The sequence below is a fragment of the Apodemus sylvaticus genome, chromosome 17 (assembly GCF_947179515.1).
Source record: "Apodemus sylvaticus chromosome 17, mApoSyl1.1, whole genome shotgun sequence".
NCBI lineage: Eukaryota > Metazoa > Chordata > Mammalia > Rodentia > Muridae > Apodemus > Apodemus sylvaticus.
Genome location: NC_067488.1, coordinates 4,023,069 through 4,045,151, shown reverse-complemented (window position 1 = coordinate 4,045,151; position 22,083 = coordinate 4,023,069). Strand labels below are relative to the sequence as shown.

The window sequence follows — 22,083 nt, the reverse complement described above, 5'->3', positions numbered from 1 at the left end:
TGCCTCCCAAGTGCTGGGATCAAAGGTGTGCGCCTCCACTGCCCGGCTTAGGACCAATTTTCTAAAGTTTGCTTCGGGTTTCACTGTCTCCTGCATCAATCACAGAGGCTCTTGAGGGCATTTTTAGGACATTCGCTTGGCTCAGTCCCTGTGGCCTTAAGTGTGTCTGGGCGTGGGTATGTTCAGGAGTGCAGGTACCAGAGGAAGGTATCAGATCTGAACCTGGAGTTACAGGCTGTGAGCTGCCCAGGGTGTGTCCTGGGTCCTGGGTAAGACCTATGCCAGAATTGTACTTGCTTTCGACCTCGGAACCATTTTTCCAACCCCCAAAGCTAAGTTCCATTCCCTCGGCTTAACCTTAGCACAGATCACAGTTACACATTCATGACACAAAGATTCACTGCGGATTTGGACACTTAATAAATTACATTCCTGTTTATGTCATCTTTAAAAAAATTATTTCTGGCTAAATAGCATTGTAAAAGATCAGATTAGGGATGGAGAGATGGTTCAGTAGTTAAAAAGCACTGGCTGCTCTTCCAAAGGACCCAGGTTCAAATCCCAGTGCCCACAGCAGTTTACAACTGTCTGTAATTCCATTTCCAGAAGATCTGACACGCTCACACAGACACACATGGAGACAGAACACCAATATAAATAAAATAGTAATAATAGTCATATCAGATTATTGCAGAGGGGTGGCATAGGCAAGGGAGAGATGCCCCCTCCCCCCTGGGGCAGGCAGGAGAGCTGGCCCTGCCCCTCACTGACTGCTCACTCAGGAGAGCAGGCCCCACACCTGGCCTGGACAGCACCGTAGAGCCGTCCCCACCCCTTGTCTGCCATGGAGCGGCAAGGTCAAGACTGGTGCTAGTCACCTGTGGCAGGCAGGAGAGCTGGCCCCGCCCCTTGCTGGCAGGAGCACCTGGGAGAGAGAGCCCTGTCTGTGCCTTGCCTGGGCAGCACGGGTGAGCTGGCTCTCGTGGTAGACGCATGGGTGAGCTTGCCCTGAGGGTGTGAGAGCAGGAGGCTGGCCCTGCCCCTTTGCTGGCTGCTGCCCTGTGTGAGCTGACAGGGGCAGTGCTGGAGAGCTCGCCCTGGTGGTGTGCGTGAGGACAGCTGATGGACTGGCCAACTCAGATACCTCTCATGCCCACCCCAACATCTACCCTATTGTGATCTGCTGGAGTGTGTGAAATGCCTGTCATGCAGATCCAAAGGCACAGGAACTCCGACACAGCACAACGACGGGATGTTGGAGAATCAGCATGGGGGGTGGGGGGGGTGGGGTGGGCAGAAGCCGGAGGCCTCAGACGACTCACTGCACCCGCAGCCAGGGCACCCCGCAGCTTCCACAGCAAGAGTTTTTAAATCCTAGTTTCGTTTTCTCTTGCAAGGAGAGGTTGCAAGGGCAGAGGGCAGATATGAAGGGACAGAGAGATGAGTGGGATTGGGGTGCATGATGTGAAATTCACAAAAAAATAAGATCAAATTACTCATTTTAAATACAAAGCAGTTAATTTTTACGAGAATACTATGACATTCCACTAGGGGGCACCAAAGACTGGTTTATGGTGTTAAAAGCCTACAAGTGAATGTAGCTTTTATGAATTTGATAAATACTATGACATTTTCAGATAGGGGAAGTGTTTCTCTATTTCATTTTCAAAAAGTATGTGTAGAATAAATTTAGGGAAAAGTTATTACTTTGAGTTGGTAATTAAAATATTTTGGTTGGCTTGCGAGCGTGTAATCTTTTGCGGAGACGGTCGCTGGCAGACCCTTGTGCGAGCTCCCGCCGTTAACTCGCCCCCCAGTCCCGCGCTCCTGGTGCCCTCACCATAGACTGTGGAGAGCGGTAAGCGCGCACTGCCGGCCGCACTGCCGACAGTGGTTCCGGTCTTGCTGGAAGCAGGGACAGGGTTAGGGTCTTAGTCACATCGTGTCTACATTACTGTGAATATTCCCAACAGGTCCACTCCAAACACCTCATTCCAGGTTGTGTGCTCGCGCTGTGGCTCCGCACCGCACCGCACCGCACCGCACCGCAATGCTTCCTCTTAAGGAGCAGACTTTGAGCAGTCTCTCCGGAGATCACTCTGCACACTTTATTCCAAACACGATGACATTTTGCTCTTTCAGCCTCCGGTGTCTTTTCCCACTCTCTTCTTCTCTTGTACAGACTGTCGACCAGGCCAGCTTTTCTTTCCATGCAGCATTTTCTGGTATGCCTGACAAAATGAAAATTTTACCTCTTTGGAATCGTGCATTTATCCTTTCTTTTTTCTTTTCTTTTCTTTTCTTTCTTTCTTTTTTTCTTTCTTTCTTTCTTTCTTTCTTTCTTTCTTTCTTTCTTTCTTTCTTTCTTTCTTTCTTTCTTTCTTTCTTTCTTTTTTTGTGGTCTTTCTACCATGTTTACTGCCATTAAAGCCTTCTCTGGCACCACTATCAAGTTCTTGAAGAGCGAACTCTTCGAAACCTTTAAAAGTGTCAGCAAAATGCCTCCTGCAGAATAGACTGTACACAGAGGCTTAGTTAAATGGCTGCAGGGATAACAAACAATTGGTTGTCATTTGACATGAGGAATTTATCCAAATCTCCTTTTCCTTTAAAAGGAGAGTTTCACTGCAGTTATTCCTTATTTTTATTTTCCTTTTCCTTCTCCTTTAAAAGGAAGCTTTGACTGCAGTTATTTTTTAGTTATTTTTATTTATTTTTGCGTGAGTCAGAAATGAGCCACCACATCTTTGCTGCTCTGATCCACCGTGCTCTGTTTTCCAATCCTTTTTTTTTTTTTGCTTCCTCCGGGGATGCTGTCTCCCTTTGGTCATCTGCTCCCCTCCTGCCCCAGGCCACACAGCCTTGACTCCTCGGTGGGCTCAGGCTGATCGGCCCTCCTGCCCCAGGCTGGCTGGCTCCATGGGGCTGCTGGAACTTCTCTGTGAATCAACTTTTCTGTTCTCTTCCCAGCACAGCGAATCCCTCCACCCCACTGTGCTCCCAATCCTTAGTCTGAAGGAAGCCATGTTTGGCAGAGGCTTTCTTTCCAAGGCGTCTCATCTCTGGTGAGGTTAGGGACGCAGCACATGATGAGGCAGGGAGAAAGGTCACCCTTGTGTCACAGGACCCTGACATGGCTCCCTTGGTCTTTGCCTTGGCTGTCAGGGAAGGGTAAGGTGCTGTCTCCTTTCTGAGATCCTCACTGTGATCAAGTATAAGTGCTCTTTAATTATTTCCTGAGAGGATACATATTCTAGGGGCAGGGCTGTGCCCCGCCCCTCCATGTATGTTCCTATACTCTTATAGAGACAGGTAAATGATGACTGGAGGATTGTGGGAGCAGGGACAGGGACACCATGAAAACAATGAAACTGTTACATTATCTTTATTGTTGGGTTTTTGTTTTGTTTTTTTGACAGGGTTATACCACATAGCCCTTGCTGGCTTAGAATTCTCCATGTAGACCTCTCTACCTCTCGGTTGCTGGGGTTAAAAGATTGTGCTAATATGCCCAGCTGGTAGCTCATTTTTAATTTGGCTAGGCAGTGAACTAAATGCCTGTACACATATGTGTTAGGAACAACCAACTCTACAAGAGAAGGTACCATTATCACTATTTATTTTTCCAGAAAAGAAATATCTAGATGAGTTGAGAGATATACTCAGCCCTCCCTGGTGAATCTAGAGCTGGAGTTTAATGTTGGATGTTTGCTGTTAGGCACTGGTCTTGGCTTGGTGCCTGCTGCATGTGTCTGAGCACCACATGTGTACAGTGCCCACAGAAGACATCAGACCCCCTGGAACTGGAGTGACAGACCCGCCCTGCGTCAGGGACCTCTGTGTGGCTCTCTCTCTCTGCCTTATTAGAGAGCCACTTTCTGTTGTTTTTGCTTCTAGTAAATAAGAAATTCAAGCTGTTGGGCTTCCTCCCTGCCCTCAACGACTGACACATATTTAGGGCATTAAATTTTGAGATATTTTGACAAACAGTATTCTTTCATAACTTCAAATGATTTATCAGTTTCTTCATTAAATAGGGTTGTTTGAGGAGCTGAAGAGATTGCTCAGGAATTAAGAGCACTTTGCTTTTCTTGAGTAGGATCCAGGTTTGCTTACTAGCACCCACATGGTGGCTGTACCTCTAGTTCCAGGGATTCCTCTTGCCTCTGTGGGTGTTGGCATGCATATGGTACACAGACATACATACATGTATGCAAATATTCATAATCTTTAAAAGGGTTGTTCAGTATATATTTGTTGAGCAACTAATACATCATAGTTTATCTCTTGGAGGTCGCAGAGATGCCAACTTAGTTCAAAATAATCTCTTAAGAGAACTAGAGAGATGGTTCAGGGGTTAAGAGCCCTGGCTGCTCTCTCAGAGGACCCGGGTTCAATTCCCAGCTCAAAATGATCTGTCACTCCACTTCTGGGGGCTCTGTTGCCCTCTTCTGGCTTCCGTGGGCACTGCATACATGTGGTGCTCAGACACATGCAGGCAAAACATGCTACACATACTTACCTTTTCATTTTCAAACTCATTTAAAGCTTAAATTCATTTTCAAAAAGGAAAACGAGTTTAGGAAGAAGAAACACAGGAAGGTTAGGGAGAAGAGAGAAAAACAAGGGAGTGTTTTCCTTTAAAAATATTTCATGTATGTGTTTGCCTACGTGTGTGTCTGTGCACCATGTGTGTGCCTCGTGCCCACGGAAGCCAGAAGAATTCACTGGATCCTCTAGGACTGGAGTAACAGATGGTTGTGAGCTGTCATGTGTGTGCTGGAAATTGAACCCAGGTCCCTTGAAAGAGCTGCATGTCCTGTTAACCACTGAGCCATCTCTGTAGCCTCAGAAGGTCTTCTTTACCTGTAAAAATCACAGCATCCATAAATTAGCATTTTCAAATTTTGACTGGGAAAGGGTTAAAAACAAAATGGAATTATCTCACTAGCACATACTAGAAACAAAGCAATGGAGTGGAATCTACGGACAATTAGAGCAAATCTAAACCAGCAGGCCCAGATGGTAGTTAACTCGGATAAGCTAAGAAATTACCTAATGAATATATTAAACTAATTATGTTCTTCCAAAAATTATGAACTGTTAATTTAAGAAGTATAAAAAACAAAAACAAAAACGTCATTTTTCCTACTAAATGTCGTACAGGTGTGGGTAATTGTTTTGCAATGTAGATAAGGTATAGATAAGGTATATAATTTAACGACAGAAACAAAAAAGCTCATGTTGGTCCAGAGGAGCATGGTAGGGCTGGGCGGGGCAGGGATAGCATCACTCAGCTTCGGCCTCCTGGGTGGGGCTGGGCAGGATCTTAGGAAACCCAGTGGATTAGCTGGTCATTCTAACTCGAGAGGGTGGTTTCGTGACTCGGTAATAAGACAATCAAAGACAGAGCAGAGCCTGCTCGGAACTGTGGTCTGGGAGTCTACCCTCAATGCCTGTGGGGTTCAGGAACTCCGAGGCAGGCAAGGGAGAGGAACCCTGTAGGGATCGGCAGAGAGAAAGACTCCATCTTGGTCTCTGCAGAGGCTGTTGCTCAGGAAGATGGGTGTGGGTTAACTAGCCTGCAGTGCACACCCTCGGGCTGGATTAGTGAGCACAGTTGTCTGTGAATAGTTCTGAGTTAGAACTGGGGCATCAGGGAAGGTAGGCTCTCTCTAAAAGTCAAGAGAGCCTAGCCACTGAGGAGGTAAACCTAAAGACCACGGAGAGGTAGCACTTTACACCCAAGAGGACCACTATAATAAAAATGTCACATGATACTTGTAAAAATTTCAAGATAATTTGGGAGATGGTCCATTGCTCCCTGGAGCATTCAGCATAGAGTTGACAGTGGAGCTACCAGCTCTGTCCGGTCCTCAGGAGAAGCGGCAACATCTGCACACAGCAGTCTGTACACGGACAGTCATGGTATCATCCTCCCTTAGTGGTCAAACCTGGAACCCCAATGTCCAGTGGTTAGTAAGTAGATTGAGAATGCTGTAACCATTTAACAGAATACTATTTATTCATAAAAAGTACAATATACCCGAGCCTTGAAAACATTAACTGAGGGAAGCCAGACACCAAAGAACATGGTTGATGTGACCCTATCTGTAATAAAATGTCTAAACAGGAGGAGCAGAGAGACAGAGGCAGGCTAAGGAGTTACAGAGATGGAGACATACTTTAAACACTATGCGGTTTCTTCGAGATACTGGAGATAGCTAACTTTGTGCAGTTGGGTATTCTACACTTGAAATGAGGGGACCGGGTGGCATATGACTGATGCGTCATTAAGGTTACAAAAAGCTCCAACATTTTGAAGTTTATAGTCAAGGCCTTTGGGTTCAAGTTACTGTCTTTGGGGTCCCAATGCTGTTTTTAACTTTGGGACATTGTTTTGGAATGTCCTAGTTGGCGTCACCGTTGCTCCAATGAAACACCACGACCAAAAGCAAGTTGGGGACGAAATGATTTGGCTTACTCCAACATCACAGTCTGTCATCAAAGGAAGTCGGGACAGGACCTCAAGCAGGCAGGGACCTGGAGGCAGGAGCTGGTGCAGAGGCTGTGGACCTTGCTGCTTGCTGACCCAGGGGTGGCCCCACCCACAGTGGGCTAGGCCCACTCACATCAAACAGTGCTTACAAAAATGTCCAGGCTTGCCTGCAGCCTGATGAGCTGAAGGTCTTTTCTCAGTCGAGGCGGTCTCCTTTGTAATGATTTCAGCTTGTGTCAAGTTGACATGAAACTAGTCAGCACACCATCTAAGGGTGAAGGCTTTGGAAGGTGAAAAATGTATTAATAGCTGTAAATAAAAAAACAAAACAAAAACAAAACAAAACAAAACAAAAAACCCAACAACAACAACCAAAAAAACCCCTAAACCCACCCTCTCTCTGTTTTCTAAGCTACAAACCCAGAAGAGCAGTGCTATTCTATCTACGTTCCCGTTCAGGGCTCCTGGTAAGAGCGGGTAAAAACATGAGACACTGTCCGTGCTAAACAGATTCAGTGCTCGATGTGGCTATCTGGCCAGGATGGGCAAGCGTGGGCAGAGACCAGGCAGGTGACTGAAATGAGGAGTCCCGGAAGTCCAGCCCACATCCACTTCAGGGGCACCTCGTGGTCCTGGGGATGCTGCAGAGGAAAGGGTTGACAGCTGACGCAGGCAGCTCCAGTGCCCAGGAGTTTACCGCACAGAAGGTACATTTCTGACTCAGTGACTAGTACTACTGTGGCTTTAAGGTACGGGTTTGCAAGAACCCGAGGAGAAGCCAGTGATGGCAACCCCAGGGAACCCAGACATGGAGGAGGAAATGGTCCTGGTAAAGAAAGGGCCGTTAGCTTCTCCGGTGGCATATAAAGAATTGTGTGCTGACTCTCAAGTTCGTATGCCACATTCTGAAGTCCCGGGTCAACTGCAAACTGGAAATCTTGGTTTAGGGACTTCCTTGACAGTGGCCCTGAACGGCCTTCTCATCTCTGCTGATGACAATACAAGAATCTTCAAGAGTCATTCCCAAATACCTGTTTTTTCCCACACCCAGAACTTCTAGGTTCCATTCTTTAACATTTATTTTTGTGTATGTGCCGAGGATCGCTGGGATGGAGCTCTGGGCCGAGGCCCGGAAGCTAGGCTGCCTGGCGGCCATCAGCTAGGGCCTGCCTGGACCGGAGCTGTCTGTATCCTCTGCACAGCAGCCAAAGTAGCACTTTGATCTGTGTTGGGTCCACGAGGGCTTGGGGACCCCACCCAGCTCCCTTCACGTCTTTGTTCCCTTCCACTGCTCTCTCCCTTGGTTTCATTTGGCTTTCGGATTTTGTCTGGCAAGGGCAATATTTCACTTATGTCTTTTTCCTGTGTCATGCTGAAATAGCAATAAATACAACCAGGGAGCAGGTGTCTGCTTCCTTAGAACATAGGCACCCATTGTCTTAAGGGCACACAAATACCTGCCCCACACCGAGGAGGCAAATGTGGAGCCACGAAGGTTTTTAAGTAGGTCAGATTTGCATTTAGATAGCTGGTTTTGCTTTCAGCATGGATAATGGATTTAAGGAGAACTCCTAGCTGGAAGCAGAGCCTGCAAGACGGACAGGTGAGGGAGCTTTTCAGCAGACCAGCTGGGAGCCAGCACCGAGGCAATGGTGCAATGTGGGGTTTGCAGGGAAAGTTTTAGGGGGGAAACTTTTGGCTTGTACTTGGACGATATATCATTTAATGGTCATAAGATTTATGCCCCAAGATGAAACTATTTGTGTGTTAGTTGAGATAGGTTCTCATGTAGCCCAGGCTAGCCTTGAACCCCTGATCATCCTGCCTCCACCTTCCTAGTGCAGGCTTTGTAGGTCTTTGCCCCAACCCTGGTCAGAAGATGAAGCCCAAAGACCCTCTTTGGGACTGGGTGTGACTTGGGTGGTGTGGAGTGATAGGGTGGGGTGGGGTGGGGTATGTTTCCTGTTAGACATTTTCATGGGAAGTACTGCTGGGTAGGAAGCAGTTAGCTCTGGGGTTTATTTAGCACCACTGAGGAAATTCAGAACTACAGAATGGGATATTTTAAGTTTTATAAAAAATTGTTTTTAGTATTTAGAATAATTATTAGTTTAAATTTTCATCTTTTTCTATTTAAATAAAGTATTATTATTATTATTATTATTATTATTATTATAGTTTGCTTTACTGTAGCCCAGGCTAGCCTTAAACTCTATGTAGCTGAGGACAAGCCTGAACTCTAGTCCCCTGCCTCCTTTTGTTAACTGCTGGGATCACAGGTGTGTGCCACCACGCAGGGCTCTGTTTTCCTAACTCCTTTCCTGAACAGCGCATTCCAGGGTAATAAATAATCTGTGCTCCCCAATTAGGGTAACTTTTAGTGGTCAGAGTTTATGAAACACGCTTTAACCTTTTGCTACAGGCGACTGACCAGTACTAAGGAAGCTGAGGCCTGGCTCTGCGGTCCTTCCCCGGGGAGAGTCAGCGCCCCCCTAACCCCCCACCCCCACCCCCACCCCCGCCAGCAGCCCTTCCCCCCTCCGAGGAGCCCTGCGATCTCCACAGTAACGGCCGCTCCCCAGCCGCCACCCCTGGCCCCGGCGCCTCTGCTTTGTCCAGCTCTATGGCAACAGCGGGCAGCGCGGAGCGGGCAGCCCTAGGCCGCGTGCCGGGGGCGGCGGTCGCTCCCCAGACCGCGGGGCCGGGCAGCTGGGCCCCCCGACAGGATGCCGGAGAAGCGGCTCTCGGCGGGTAGGTGGGCGGGCGCCCCGCCGCAGCGCTCGGGCGCCCGGACCGCGCTCGACCCCAGCCCCGGCCCTCCCTCCTTTTATGCGAACCCCCAGGGCGGTCCCTAAGACCGTGTGCTCCACCTCGCTAAGCTCTCCTTTTTGCAACTGGGGGCCTTAGGTTAGCTCTGGGGTCACAGTGGGTCCCAAGCCAGAGCCCAGAGGTTCCCTCACCCCACCCTGATTCCTACCTTAAAATCTAATCCACGTGCAGATAATGAACATTTTATAGAGCTCACCCGGGGCATCTATACAGTAGCGCCAGGGGCTGTCTCAGCCGATTTCCACTTAGTCTAAAAGGAAGAGCTGAGTGCGAAAAGGTAACGTTTTGTTTCCTTTCAGAGCCGCCAGAAGTTACAGAAGAAGAGTTTGTAAGTACAATTTAGGGGGGCCATTCTGTATTTCCCCCTTGGCTTCTGTTTTAATAGAAAAGGTTAGATTCTAGAAGAAGCTCCGTGCCTTTCCTTTAGCCATTCCGGCTAACAGTGGCAAGACATCTTTTCCATCTCTTCGGGCCAAAGCTGTCTTCTGTAAAAGACCTCATGTAATTTCTCCACACACTTGCTGTCCCTGTGGGGCAGGCCGGCTGAGGTCTCCATGGCTTTGTTGTGATGTGCTTGCTGGCAGGTCCTGGTTGCAGTAAACATTAGTAGATGGTGGTGAACGGAAAGGGGATTGAGCAGAAGGCTGCTCCCCTCGGCTTTAGAGGTGGGACAGGAGGGTTGGCAGTTCGGGGTCATCCTTTGTGACATAGCAAATTCAAGGCTACGTGAGATTCTTTCTTAAAAAAAAAAAAAGCCAGGCAGTGGTGGCACTTGCCTTTAATCCCAGCACTTGGGAGGCAGAGGCAGGAGGATTTCAAGGCCAGCCTGGTCTACAGAGTGAGTTCTAGGACAGCTAGGACTACATGGAAAAACCCGGTTTCGAAAAACCAGAAAACAAACAAACAAACAAAAAACAAAACAAAAAACTAAAAAAAAAAAAAAACCCAAGCAAAACAACAACAACAACAACAACAACAAAACCCCAAAACGACCCCCCCCCCTCCATGGTAGCCTTCTGGCCTTAAACTCAGCACTCGGAGGCGGAGGGGAGGATTTCTGTTGAGTTTGAGGCCAGCCTGGTCTACAGAGCAAGTTCCAGGGCCTCCAGGGCTACTTAGAAGGACCTTGTCTCAAAAACAACAACCCAATCAATCAATAAATAATAAAAATAACAAAACCAAAAAACCCAAAACTAATCAACCAAACAACCAAAACAAATACAAAAAAACAGAAACCAGTAATCTATTTATAAGTGTTTAAATTGTTCCTATACATTGTTCTCAGGTCAGAATTTTGGAGAAATTGAGCATAGCAAATATTTGCCAAACCCATTTATCTTTTGGGAGAGTGCTTCCCTTCGAGAACATTCTATAAAGCCCATTGCATACATGAGGAGCTTGCTGCAGGGCACAGGCAGACGCAGAAGCAACCCTTGTTCCTTCCCGTCTCAGGCTAGCGCTCAAACCACCTCCAGTATCTGCTAAGGTAACCGCTCTAGCACTTCCCTCTCGTTGGCTGATTATCCTATTTACTTTTGGCTTTTCATTCAACAAATGTGAGAGATTGTGTATTCAAAGTACTGTCCTAAATACTGGAGCTAAGTCTCAAAATGTCAACAGTCCAGCTGGGAGAGATGGCTAAGTCAGCAGATACTAGAAGGGGGGGGGGGGCAAGAAGAGGAGGAGCGGGAGAAAAGAGAAACTCCAGACTTCTATGGACACCGACATACAGGTACACACAGCTTGTCAGCAACGCCCCCACATATCGGCAGAGCCCCGTTGAGTGGGAACTTAAGTTAGCCCGTCACTAAGCCTCACTGCTTCCCAAAGCTTAGGGCTTCTGAGACAGCTCCTTTCCTGTGCAGTCCAGCCTGGGCGTCTTAAGAGCACTTAGCATTTGAGTGATTGTGCTTGAAGACTCTTAACTTGTCCTGCTTCCCTGGCACCAGCTGGGTCCCAGGCCTTGATCCCAGTCTCCTTTCTTTCCCAGCCTCTCTCTTTCCACAACTGTGGTCTATTGACCTCTGGGACTCTGCTCTCCAGAGTTAGTGCGTGAGCTCCTCTTAGCCCCTGTAGCTTTACCCTCCCCCATCTCTTGAGAATCCCAAGTCCGTTAGTTCGCCACATTTGCCCAGGCTGTCGCTACACAACCTGTGTGGGCCAGAGCGTGCTGTGGGTGCAGCCCTGGATCTCTGCAGACTGCATTCAGCCGCTTCAGCGCTGGGCGGATTGCAGATGCGTGCGCCACATCTGAGTCCAGACAACACTTTTGACGCTTTTACATATCCGGTGAGCCATCAGGTGTCCGGGTGCCTCTCTTCAGAGCCTTCACCTGCGCCCTCCAGCCATTCTGTTCCGCTGCTTCCTTTTGTTTTGGTGAGTGGTACACTCCTGTTCAGTGGTCGGGGCAGCCTGCCTTCCTCCCTTGAGGACTGACCTCAGCCTCTCTCCCTAGCCATGTCTGTTTCTGCATCCTTGGACCTGCTGTTCTATCTCAGGCTTCATCCCCAGGCATAGAGTTTGGCTGTCGTCTTAACTGATGCCGATTCAGCATTCCTTCTCTCAACTGTAGCTCTTCTTTGTTTAAAGCAGCAGATGCAACCTGTGTGCATCGGCTGTGCTCGAGTCTCCCGTGGCTGTCGCATTGCTATGAACTCTTTCCAAAATTACCGTCTTACTCCACTGTAAGAAACTTGATGGATAGCTGGTGTTGCCGAATGCTGGCCACTGACTGTTGTTTAACCCAGGACAGCCCCCTGAGATAGTTCCCACATTTCATAGACAGGGAGGTCAAAGTTCACAGAAGATAGGACTGAAGCCACTTATCTCGTGACCCACGGAGCCCTTCGAATGCCCAGCCTTCCTTACTTTGTGCCCAAGCTTTCTCTAGGATACACAGTCGACCACTCTGGTCTGAGCTGGCAAAGTGCCTCTCATGCTCTGCCCTGCCCAGTGGCCCTGTCTGCCTCCCACCCCCTTCCTCATCCATTTCACAATCTGGCACATTCCTTCTGGCCCAGCTCATCCCCACAAAAACCTTCCCAAACCCAGCATCATGCAGACTGCCTTGGCACGTGGGCAGCTGCTCATGGAGACCAGTTTGTGACCAGGTCCTCAGATCACACGCTCCACCAAGTGCGGGCTGACTCTCTAAATGATTGACCTTCCGCCAACACGTGCTTCGCTTTGGTTCTCCAATGCGTGTTGGTGTTCTTACCAATAAACGACACATTCTTAGGAAAAGCTCCTAGCTACTCGTCTGTCTGGAGTAAAGCCCAGCTTGTCTGTCTGTCCTGCAGGTAACTGTGATCATGTGACAGGGCCTGGGTGAGAGGCTGTGAGTAGGACTGCTGGGTGTTTGTTATGGTAAACAAGTCTCTTTGTTTACTATAGCAACATCCAAGCTATAGAGATATCAGAATGAGTCTGAGAAAGCTAAGTCTTAGTTGAGAACAAACACCAATTTTCACAATTAAATGCTGTAAATACTGTTTGAAGCTAAAGTCCCTTTTTACATGGACATATTTTTTATTTATGTAAATGATTTAAAGGGTATGAGTTCAGATTGTCTTATGACATATTGGGATTTATTACATGCATCGAGTCAAGTTACTCCTATTATTTTTACTAGTAAGACAGATTACATTAAGTATTTATGTACCAAGTTTTAAATCCTGATTACTTCCTTCTTGTGTACCTTAAAAGTAGTTTGTCTGTAATAGGAAAACCCAGTCTCAACAATATGGTGGCCTAAACGAGACCTGCATAATATAACACCAACTGACATGCCAACATGAACAGGGAATGTCACAAGGTCCCTAGATGAAGAGGTACAATCCATCACTGGCTGCTGAGGGGAGGAGCCTCCTCTCCAGGGGCCCTGGGCGGTTATCCAGTCCCGAGTGGCCAACCCCAAGCACATACATAAGAGCAACACGAACGGACTCAGCAGGGAGCGGGAAATTAGAAATGATGTAAATACAGGCGCTATGCAGGAAGTCCTAGAAATGTACATATAAAAAGGGACTTGAGCTTCAAACAGTGTTTACAGCATTTAACTGTGAAAATTGGTGTTTGTTCTCAACTAAAACTTAGCTTTCTCAGAAGCCATCTCAGATTGATGGCTTCTGGCAGCAGCAGCTACGGCCATTGCTGGCACGCATGCGCAGACTACTTACTCCACCCCTCCTCCTGTGAGAAACTGGGAAGTCTGCACTGAAGGTGAACAGGCTGACTTAATTCTTGAAGGAGTCAAGCCTGCAGTTTTAAACCGGAAGCCAGGTTTCAAGAGTTGCTCGTGCTAATGGAGGCCCCTCCCTTCCATCGTCAGGGCGCTGAGGTTGCACCAGTGGATGCACCTGTGGATGACGAAATGGAGAAACAGAACTCAGTTGTTGTTGTTGTTCCTTTAACGATCAACACATTGCTGGGTATTTGGAAGATACCAACTCACTCATCGTGTATTTCAGGAAAAGTTCATGTCTGAAATGGAATATGAAAACAAAAACAAAGCAGGTGTTTTATCACACACTGTGACAGACTCAGGAACTGGAAGCACCTAGTGCAGTGGTTCTCAACCTGTGGGCCTTTGGGGGTTGACGACCCATTCACTGGAGTCCCTTAAGACTCTTGGGAAACAGATATTCACATTACAATTTGTTAACAGTACCAAAATTCACCTATGAAATAGCAACAAAAATAAATTTAAGCAAAAAAAAAAAAAAAAAATCACCACACCATGAGAAAGGATCTTGAAGGGTTGCAGCATTAGGAAGGATGAGAGGCCCTGAGCTGCAGTGAGTTTGTGAGTCTGTGTTATCTAAGAACTGCTGGTCCCCCAGGCGCTACGCAGCGCATGGAGCTATGTTTAAACCAGCTAACCACAAACACGAAATGCATATTTTAAAAAAGTAAAAAATTGTATACCCTACAGCTATTCATATTTTTATTAATATAATACAGTTATATTATTTTGTAAAATTAATATAGAATATACATTTTTCCATTCATGGATTAATGATCCCGTGGCTTAGTATTATAAAATTGTGTTGCTTTTAAAAATTACTTACAGAATTTAATGAAATAAATTTCATTTGAAAGACATAGTTGTTTTAAAATATTATTTCATTTTGGATTTACCAACTCCTCCCAGGTTTGGCTACTCTGATTGTAACACAAATGTCTTCTACCTGAGTGACACTAAAAGTTATTGATTTAGGATGTGTTTCTTAAGAGTTAACTTGGTGCTCCACAATAGGTTCAGAGACGTGATAATCTAAAATGTTATTTTTCTGGCTAGCATTTTGTTAGCTTGACATAAGCTAGAGTCATCTCAGGAGAGGGACCCTCAATTGAGAAAATACCAGCATGGGATTGGCCTGTGAGCCAGCCTGATGTCTCACACCTTAGCTGAGGTTGGTGAGGGAGGGAGGGAGGGCCCAGTTAACTGTTTATGTGACCATCCCTGGGCTGGTGGTCATGGGTGCTATAAGAAAGCAGGCTGAGCAAGCCATGTGAAGCAAGCCATTGAGCAGGTGCAGCTCTGGAGGTGTGCATGTGTGAAGCCATGGTTCATCTGTTTTCCTCACTTGGGGTCTTAGCAGACTAAACCCTGTGCTGATTAGTTGAGATTTCTAATAAGTTCCTTGATATGCATCTTGAATCTTGAAGCTAGAGCTATTTATAAATTTCTTCAGACTCTGCAGTTACCTAAAGTAAACAAAACAAATCCTCTTCCTCCTCTTTCTCCTCCTCCTCCCCCTTCCCTCCTCCTCTCCCCCTCCTCACCTGCTCCTCCTTGGGCAGGGTCCCTTGCTGATGAGGCTCAGTGGGTTGGCCCTAGAGCCCCAGGGATGCTCCCATCTCTTTCCCCAGACTTGGTGTTACAAATGCACACCACCACACCCAGCTTCCTGTGTGAGTGCTGGGAACTGAAGTCAAATCTGAGGAATGCTTGCACAGCAAGCCCTTTACCAATTGAGCTATCTCTCCAGCCACTACTTCACTAAATTTTAAAAATTGGCTAGTAATGAAAAGAAAATTATCAGCCATGTGGAAATAATAGCATTGTGTCATGTTTCAACTTTCGTGTTAGATTTGCAAAAATGAAATATAATTATGAATAATAAAATAACCACATGTACTGTTCAGCCGAGTGTGCCCTGATGTGCTCGTGACACAGTGGAAACCCTGACTAATAGAGTGAGGTGCTGATGATCCGCAAGAGCAGTTCTGTTCTTGGCAGTGGTGCTTTGATTTTGCCAATTTTAAAAGTGGCTCTGTTGGTGGATGAGACAGTTACAGAAAAAAATGCGTACAATCTGTGCTCGGAACATATGCATCGGCAAGAGTCTTGAGTTCAAAATCAAGCAGGATCCTGACCCTGGAGACTGAATCCAGGGCTTACAGACAAGAAATCGGATACTGTGCTTTGTTTGTCATTTCAACTGAGCAGTGAAGAAGTGCACATGGTTAATTTCATTTTAACTCAATGATACTTGTTACTGTCTTTAACAGGTCTTCCCTTTTTACCTTATATTATTATTAATTTGTGTGTGTGTATGCATGTGTGTATATGCATGTGTGTATATGCATGTGTGTGTATATGCATGTGTGTGTATATGCATGTGTGTATATGCATGTGTGTGTATATGCATGTGTGTATATGCATGTGTGTATATGCATGTGTGTATGCATGTGTGTATATGCATGTGTGTATATGCATGTGTATATGCATGTGTGTGTATACGCATGTGTGTGTATATACATGTGTGTGTATATGCATGTGTGTGCACTGTGTGCACAGTGAGGTCAGATGATGACCCCGTGAAGTCTGTTCTCTCTTTACAGAGTTATGGGGATCACATCCGGGCTTTACACCAGGTTTCTATCTTTGCTACCTTCTGCTTCTGGTCTCTGATGTGGGTATTTTGGCGTCTGCGAAATGTGTGTGGAACAGTAGTTTGTATTTATTCATACTCTGCTTCCACGCTGTGCTTCAGGACCCACTTGCTTCCTAGCTGCAGTGGCAAGGCCTTCTGAGAGAATACTCCAATGTAGTTCCTTTTTTGTTGAGGGTGGCGCTGTGGTGGAGGTCTCAGGTTGTCTAGTTTTCTTTAAACCTCCTCTGTCGCTAGGGCTGGCCTTGAACTCTCTGTCGTGGGCCTCCTGAGTGCTCATCTCAGTTGTAGTCTATTTTCCTGTCCCTTCCAGAGACTGTGTTAGGTTTATGATGTGACTTCAGTGAAACTGACTTAAAAGTGCTCAAAGATCTAAGTCAAACAGACATGCTTCAAAACATGGCCATAATATGTTTCTGTGTTTTTTTGCAGGAAAATTGTTTGGCAACAGACAACTTCCTTGTGGATTACTTTAATGAGTTCTTAAGTCTTCCCGTGAGTACATGATGATGTTCTATTGGCTCTATTATTAAAGTATTAAACCATTATTAGTATGTGTGCGTGTGTGCATGTACGTGTGTGTAAGGATGAGTGTGAGCGCCAGCATCTAGGACTGTGTGTGCTCACAGCACTGTGTGGATGTGGGAATGTCAGAGGACAGAGCTGTGGAGCGCTCTCTGCCTTATGTGGAGCCTGGTGGGATTCCAGCTGTCAGGCTTGATTAGCAGAGCTCCCTCACCAGCCCCGAAACAAACTATTCTAACCACCGGACTACTTATCGGACATATTTATTAAATATAATATTTTCTTAGATCACCTGACAGGCTGGGTGAGGTGGCATATGCCTTTAATGCCAACATTCAGGAGGCAGAGACAGTGGGTCTCTATGGGTGTGAAGCCAGCCAGGCCTACGCTGAAAGTCCCCGGCCAGCCAGAGTTACATAGTGAGACCTGGTCTCAAAATCAAAATGGTAAAAATGAAGATCAATTAAACTGTGGATGTGTGGTTAATCACACGCCTAACAACTCTAAACCCAGCACTTTGAAGCCTGACGCAGGAGAATTGACATAATTAAATGCCAGCCTGGGCTATAGAATGAGGCCCTGGCCAAAGGGAAAAGAAGGAAGGAAGGTAAGAAGAAGAAAAATAAAAATAAAAATCAATTAAGAAAATTTGCTCAATTTGTCTCTCTCTACAGTTACATATTTGGGTTTTACTCCTACTTAGAAATATTCTTACTGAAACAAGCAGGTGTTTGTCTGAGTAGCAAAGGCATCTGCGCATGTGCGCACAGTCCGGCCGGCGGCAGGGGCAGCGTGTTAGGCTTCTAGCAGGCTGATGCGTACAATCTCAAAATCTTAAGATTGCAAGAAGCTTTTGTTGTTGTTGTTGGTAATTCTAGGCTATTATTGTTATTCTCTTGGGAAGAGAGTAAAGTAGAATTTGTATTTAAGGTAACTAGAGTTTGTATTAGTAGTAAACAAGACTCGGGACACATAGCTGGATACCAGTTATAGTTTCAGTTCAATAGCAGTGATTTACAGAGTAAGGTGTTAGGAGATTTGAGAAGCAGAGAGTGGGAGTCCCTGTAATGCTTTACGTTGTCCTGTAGAAGAAGCAAAGCCTCAGGGAATGGCTCTTCAAAGAAGCTAGCTAAGAAAGTTTTTTGTTAAGGTTCATAAAAGCATGAAAACTTCTTTTATTAATATTTTAACAAGGAAAGGGCTGGGTACGCAGCTCAGCTGATAGAATGCTCACCCAGCCCATGCAAACCCCTAGATCTGATCTCTAGCACCAGAATAACCAACCAGGCACAGTGGTGGTGGTGGAGGTGCATGCCTGTCATGCCAGCCTTTGGGTGGTGGGATCAGGAGAATCAGAAATTCAAAGTCATCCTTAGTTAAATGAGACCCTATCTGAAAAAGATCAAACACGTTTTTAAGACTAAGACACAAGCAGTTGTGACCAGTGCACTGACTGTCGCTGTTGCCAGCCCCCAAATCTAGTGGCCTGCATGTCCTAGCCCCTCGGCGGCTGTTTAAAGGGGAAGGACTGAGCATCGCGTTCTTCAAGATGCGCACCAATGGTCCACCCGCCCGAGAGTGCTTGCCTTGTGAATTTTTCTTCTCTCAAAGTAGTTTTGTGTTCTCTTCTTGATTTGATACAACTAGGGACAGTGGGACCAGCAGGAAAGTTAGACCAGACTGCTCCATATATCTATCTTTTCCCTTTCCAGAAACAGTCCAGGCAGCACTGGAACTTCCCCACTGGCTCTTTAAGGCCATTCTCCCTGGCGCTCTTTCCAGATCTCACCATCTTCTCCTGTTATATAACCTCCAGTAGCAACATAAAATTGCCAGGATTTTGCTTTTCCAGATTATTTCATCTTTTCATGACCTCAGGCACTTCAAATCTCTCTTCTTCCCAAAGAAGCATATTTTGTAAAACTTGAGAAAGTTTGGTGTAGCGCTTGTTTAGCACACACAGGTACATAGTAAGTTCAGGGCTGGCCTGGGACACAGGAGACTGCACCTTAAAAAGAAAGACGGCGCAGCAAAGTGTAACGATATGTATAGCTCGGTGGTAGAGTACTGGCCTGGCGTGTTCACAGCCCTGAGTTCAATTCCCAGTATCTCACATCCCCACAACCCCCAACCAAACAACAACAACAAAGTTTAAACCTTAAATTTCATTTTCTCAGCAGTTAAATCTTGGTGCCAAGATTTGAGATTATCTTGGTGCTTCTTTGCTCCAGGAAGAAAAAGAGTTCCCTACTGTGCCCAGAAAATCTGTATTAAGCTGTAGAAGTCAGCATAAAAGTAACAGAACACCAAAGCCAGGCATGATGTCTCATGCCTGTAATCCCAGTTTCTTGGAAGGGTGAGGCAGGAAGATTGCCCTAAATTTGAGGGCATCCTCAGCTACATAGTCTCAGACTGTCTTTTTTAAAAAAGGAAAAAGAAAATTATAAAGTTTATGGAAAAATTCAGCCCCAGTCAAAATCAGCATCGGCAGTTTGTGTTTCTTTCAAGCCTTAGGTCAAATGGCCGCATGGTGCCTGTGTTCTATGCCCTCCCACACCTTCTTTCTTTTTAAGGTGTGGGCTCCTGTGATCCAGGCAGCCCTGAACTTACCATGTGCCTCTGTGTGTACTCTGCAGGCGCTACACCAAACTTCCATCCCCTCGTGTGCTTGTGAGTACGTGTGTGCCTGCATCTTTCTAATTCCTTCAGCCTTCCACCCCCAAATCCTCATTTCTTTAGCTCGGTACGCATCTTTTGTACCGTGTAGTCAACCTGTCAATTGCCAGTTCCTCACACTACAACAGGAAAGAGCTGCCACAGATTTTCAAAGAGAATTTGAAGGCAGGAAGGAGAAGGGATGGTGGATTCCCACAGCAAGGAAGAGTCTGACAGAGTCCAGAACATTAGTGATCTTGGTGGCTGAGCACTTAGATAGGAATGAAGAGTCAACAAGCCCGGGGAAGAGCACTCTCTAGTGCCAGGCAGGCACTGGCATTGTAGGCACTGCAAACAGCGTGCATGATGGTTTCAATATAGTATTATAAAAGTAACAAATTCAACCTCTTCCCCTCTGCCTCAGACAAGCTTGTGCTTCCCTGTTGTGCAAGGGCTAAGACCCATCTTCCCGCCTCCTGATCTCTCTTTCCTCTCCTTTTTGTCCTGTGCCTTTCCAGCTTAACTAGCCTTCTTGTGGTTTTAAAAATGAATATGCCAAGGGCACCAGCTGATTTTTTTTTTAGTAATTATTTTTAATTGAATATTTTATTTGTTTACATTTCAAATGTTATCCTCTTCCCCAGTTTCCCCTCTGCAAGCCCCCTACTCCATCTCGCCTTACCCTGCTTCTGTGAGGGTGCTCCCCTACCCACCCACCCACCCACTCCCGCCTCACTGCCCTAGCATTCCTCTACACTGGGCCATCAAGCCTTCACAAGACCAAGGGCCTCCCCTCACATTAATTCCAGATAAGGCTCCTTCAGGTCCTTCAGTCCTTCCCCTAACTCCTCCATTGGGGTCCTTGTGCTCAGTCTGATGGTTGGCTATGAGTAACCACATCTGTATTGGTCAGGATCTGGCAGAGCCTCTTAGGAACCAGCTGTATCAGGTTCCTGTCAGCAAGCACTTCTTGGCATCAGCAGTAGTGTCTGGGTTTGGTGTCTGTATGTGGGATGGATCCCCAGGTGGGGCAGTCTCTGGATGACCTTCCTTCAGTCTCTGTTCTGCTCTTTGTCCCTGGATTTCCTTTAGTCAGGAGCAATTCTGGGTTAAAATTTTGGAGATGTGTGAGTGGCCCCATCCCTTTACCGGGGGCCATGCCTAACCTCTGGATATGGTCTTGACAGGTTCTCCCTCTCCTTTGTGGGATATTTCAGCTAATGTCATCCCAGTGGGGTCCTGGGAGCCTCTTGCTTTCCTGGTATCTGGGACTTTCTGGCGGCTACCCCCAGTTGCCCATCCCCCATTGCTACACACCTCTGTTTAATTTCCTGACCCTCTGTACATCTCCTCCATCTCCTCCCATACCTGATTCTGCCCCTCTATTCCCCCTCCTCTCTTCCTCCCAAGTCCCTCTCACCCTCTACTTCCCTTGATTATTTTGTTGCTCCTTCTAAGTAGGACTGAAGCATCCACACTTTGGTCTTCCTTCCTCTTGGGCTTCATGTGGTCGGTAAGTTATCGTGAGTATTCCATGTTCTTTGACTAATAACCACTTATCAGAGAGTACATACACCATGTATGTTCTTTTGTGACTGAGTTACCTCACTCAGGATGATATTTTCTAAATCCACCCATTTGTCTAAGAATTTCATGAAGTCATTGTTTTTGATAGCGAGTAGTACTCCATTGTGTAAATGACCACATTTTCTGTATTCATTCCTCTGTTGAGGGACATCTGGATTGTTTTCAGCTTTTGGCTATAATAAATATGGATGCTACGATCATAGTGGAGCATGTGTCCTTATTACATATTGGGATATCTTCTGGGTATATGCCCAGGAGTGGTATAGCTGGGTCCTCAGGTAGTACTATGTCCAATTTTCTGAGGAATCACCAGACTGATTGATTCCAGAGTGGTTTTACCAGCTTGCAATCCCACCAGCAATGGAGGAATGTTCCTCTTTCTCCACATCTTCTCCAGCATCTGCTGTCACCTGAGTTTTTGATCTTAGCCATTCTGACTGGTGTGAGGTGGAATCTCGGGGTCGTTTTGGTTTGCATTTCCCTGATGACTAAAGATGTTGAACATTTCTTTAGGCACTTCTCGGCCATTCAAGTTTCCTCAGTTGAGAATTCTCTGTTTAGCTCTGTTCTCCATTTTTTGACAGGGTGATTTGGTTCTCTAGAGTCTCCAGTCTGTTAGCCTATGTCTCTTTATTTGGGAATTGATGTTAAGAGATATTCAGAAATAGTGATTGTTGCTTCCTGTTATTTTTGTTGTTAGAGGTAGAATAATGTTTGTGTGGCTATCTTCTTTTGGGTTTGTTGAAAGAAGATTATTTTCTTGCCTTTTCTAGGGTATAGTTTCCCTCCTTGTGTTGGAGTTTTCCATCTATTATCCTTTGTAGGGCTGGGTTTGTGAAGAGAGTTTGTGTAAGTTTGGTTTTGTCATGGAATATCTTGGTTTTCCATCTCTGGTGATTGAGATGGTAGCCTGGACTGGCATTTATGTTCTCTTAGTGTCTGTATGACATCTGCCCAGGATCTTCTACCTTCATGGTCTCTGATGAGAAGTCTAGTGTAATTCTGATAGGGTTTGCCTTTATATGTTACTTGCCCTTTTTCCCTTCCTGCTTTTAGTATTCTTTCTTTGTTTTGTGCATTTGGTGTTTT

General features: G+C 46.1%; 1 protein-coding gene across 1 annotated transcript in view; it reads left to right on the top strand.

The window, feature by feature from the left end:
• The first annotated feature begins 7,283 nt into the window (after positions 1 to 7,283).
• Rgs22 (regulator of G protein signaling 22) overlaps positions 7,284 to 22,083 on the top strand; it is a 116,912-nt gene continuing 102,112 nt past the window's right edge. Inside the window, exons 1-2 of the mRNA XM_052161524.1 lie at positions 7,284 to 7,328; positions 9,119 to 9,250. Of these exons, the coding sequence (XP_052017484.1) occupies positions 7,284 to 7,328; positions 9,119 to 9,250 (177 nt within the window). The remainder of the gene's footprint in view (positions 7,329 to 9,118; positions 9,251 to 22,083) is intronic.